Source organism: Austrofundulus limnaeus, unplaced genomic scaffold, assembly GCF_001266775.1.
Source record: "Austrofundulus limnaeus strain Quisiro unplaced genomic scaffold, Austrofundulus_limnaeus-1.0 Scaffold615, whole genome shotgun sequence".
In the NCBI taxonomy this organism is placed as follows: Eukaryota; Metazoa; Chordata; class Actinopteri; order Cyprinodontiformes; family Rivulidae; genus Austrofundulus; species Austrofundulus limnaeus.
In genome coordinates, this window is record NW_013953017.1 from 218,219 (window position 1) to 221,158 (window position 2,940).

Sequence of the window (2,940 nt, forward strand, 5' to 3'; positions counted from 1 at the left end):
ACTGTCTGTCTGTCGTTCTGTCTGTCTGTCTGTCTGTCGTTCTGTCTGTCTGACTGTCTGTCTGTCGTTCTGTCTGTCTGTCTGTCTGTCTGTCTGTCTGTCTGTCTTTCGTTCTGTCTGTGGACAACATTACTCAAAAACTTGTGGACAGATTGTCATGACATTTTTACCACATGTGTGTACTGGGCCAAGGAACACACCTTTAAATGTTGGTGATGTTCTGGATCACGATGCGGATACAGGAATTTTTTTTCTTTTAACACTCTGACATTGGCAAAGCTGTGATGCTTTCACAGGGCGTGGGTTTCAAAGAGTCCAGCAGGTGGCACTGTAGTATTGGTGTGCCCCTTTGTAACTCTATTACAGGACGGGGGAAATCGGTCTTGGCGCAGGTTTGTGCTCTCCGAGTGCTTCTAGTTTTATTAAAGAGTTCCCCTTTGATGTCACTTCCTGTTTCACTTTTACTGAGCCAAATTCAAAAGAAAATAGGCCAGTTATGTGACAAAATGGGTAAAATCATGTGTATTATGCCAATTTTCTTCAGTATAAAGATGTTTTCTTTGACTTCTTGTATGTGAAGGATATAAATGTCACAGGAACTTTTAAAGGTGATGTAAAGTTTCTTCACCTCCATCTGTTTAATGGCAGCTTCCAGCTGACTGATCTGACTCTGTATCGTCTCCTGATTGGCCAGGATGAAGCCGACCTCTCTGTTGATCTTGTCCTGTGGAAAGTCAGAGGTGAGTTTCTGCGTCACGTCGCTGCAGGTCTCCAACATGAACCGGCTCAGACTCTCTGACCTTCAGGGCCTGGTAGGCCTGCGCCACAGGTAACACCTTGTGCCCGTGGTGGACCCGGCGGAGCTTACAGAACGGACACAGCAGCCTCTGGCAGTTCCGACAGTACCACTGCAGCCTCTCCTGCTCGTGCTCCGTGCACGTGAGGACCTGAAACACAAAACGGACCGAAGTAAACACCTGCTGCGGGCCGAGCCCAGAAGCTGCAGTCAGAACCTTGGGTCTGAAGCTGCTGGTGGGGAGGATGTGCTCGTGCTGGGCTCGAGGCGTCCCCCAGGGGTGGTAGAGTTTGAAGCACTCGTTGCAGAAGTTCGTCTTGCAGTTGGCGCAGCCCTTCGTGGCCTCCAGAGACTGAGGAGGTTTACAGAAACCACACATGATCGCCACGCTGCCCAGACTGATGCTCTGCCGGTACCTGAAGAGGAAGATGGAGGACAACTGTCAGGAAAACCTGCAGCGCCGGAAATAAAAACAAATCTGTTGAAAAAAGGCTGAGCTGAAGTCTCTGTGCAGTCTAACACCCAGCCTGACCTGGAAACATCAGTTAGAGAGTCTGCATCGCTAAAACACGCAGCGTCACACTGATAAACTGCTGACATCACTCCGACCCAGTTCCAGGAGTAAAACAGACTCATTATGGAAACAAACGATTTCCTGTCTCTGTATGGATTTAGCTCGTTACTCGCTGCCTTTTCTTAACGCTTTACGGTTGTTGTTTAAGGCTCTCCAACTGAGAATCCAATAAAACAGTTTCCACACATTACAGCGTTGTGCTTTTATTTTATGTTTTTATTTTGTACGTGTGAACCTTTCAACGACGCGCTCCAGAGTGAGGTTACGAAAGCAGTCTGTGAGTCCTTTCTCCCCGAGCTCCACGTCCTGCTGACAGGAAGGACAGGGGAACAGCATGGGGGTAGGGGCCGCCTCCCTGCGCCTCAGACCGGGGTACGTCCCGCATACTGGGAGAGGGAGACAGGTGAGGAGGAGGAGGAGGAGGAGGAGGAGGACACACACAGAGACACAGGAGACGTGTGAGGAAATCAAGAGGAAACCAGATCATGTGTTTTTTTTTTTTTTTGTTAAAATGTAGCATTAATGTTGAATTCTAACTGTTTTTGCTCAAATTTGTTGAAGCTTTAAGGAGTAGAACATTTGCTGAAAGACAAAACTGATAAAAAAGAAACACATAAAAGTAGAAAAATGGTGGCAAAATGTACCAAAAGGTTAGACACTGTAGCAAGAGGTACAAGTAAACCTAAAAGCAGCAAGACGTAGCTACATTTTTGGTAAAAGTAGCAAATGTTAGCTAAAATGTAGCAAAAGGTTAGATAAATAAAACAAGAAGTTAGCTAAAAGTAGTTACATTTGTCCTAAGAGCACTAACTAAAAGCAGCAAAATGTTAGCTAAAAGTAGCTATATTTTTGCTAATAGAAAATGTTAACAAAAAGTTAGCAAAAGGTTAGATAAACATAACAAGAAGTTAGCTAAAAGTAGCAATTTTCTAGCTAAAAGTAGCTACATGTTTGCTAAAAGTAGCAAATGCTAGCTAAAATGTAGCAAAAGGTTAGAAAAACATAACAAGAAGTTTTCTAAAAGTAGCAAAAGGTTAGCTAAAAGGGCAATGCTAGCTAAAACCAAGAAAATGCTAGCTCAAAGTAGCAAATGGTTAGCTAAAATGCAAAAGTAGCATAAGACGACAAAAACAAAGTGAGTTTGCCAAAGTTTAGACGTTCAGAGATAATTGTTTTCAAGGAACTGAAGAGATTCTTGTGTTTCTGAGAGAAAATACTGTAAATAATATTAAATATTTTGCAAAGTATAAACATTAGAAAAACCACAATTTTGTGGTTTTCTGATTTTGTGTCAGAAATTTACTTTTGTGATACAAAAATATCAGGTCATTTAAGACTTTTACTCAAGTATTATTTTAAAGGAGACTTTAACTTTGACCAAAGTCTTTTTATGATAAGATACGTGTACTTTTACTCAAGTATCACTTTGAGGTACTTTATAAAACACTGTCCACTCCTGTGTCATGTGATGCTCCACACACACTCCCCAAAATCCTTAATCACCGTGCCAAACACACACACACACACACACACACACACACACACACACACACACACACACACACACACA

The 2,940-nt window shown here is 43.0% G+C and overlaps 1 protein-coding gene across 1 annotated transcript in view; it reads right to left on the bottom strand.

The window, feature by feature from the left end:
* The window catches only part of trim46a (tripartite motif containing 46a), a gene marked incomplete in the record, with an annotated part of 13,828 nt that overhangs the window by 9,197 nt on the left and 1,691 nt on the right, over positions 1 to 2,940 (bottom strand). Inside the window, 4 exon segments of the mRNA XM_014027097.1 lie at positions 629 to 724; positions 801 to 947; positions 1,014 to 1,212; positions 1,606 to 1,756. Of these exon segments, the coding sequence (XP_013882551.1) occupies positions 629 to 724; positions 801 to 947; positions 1,014 to 1,212; positions 1,606 to 1,756 (593 nt within the window).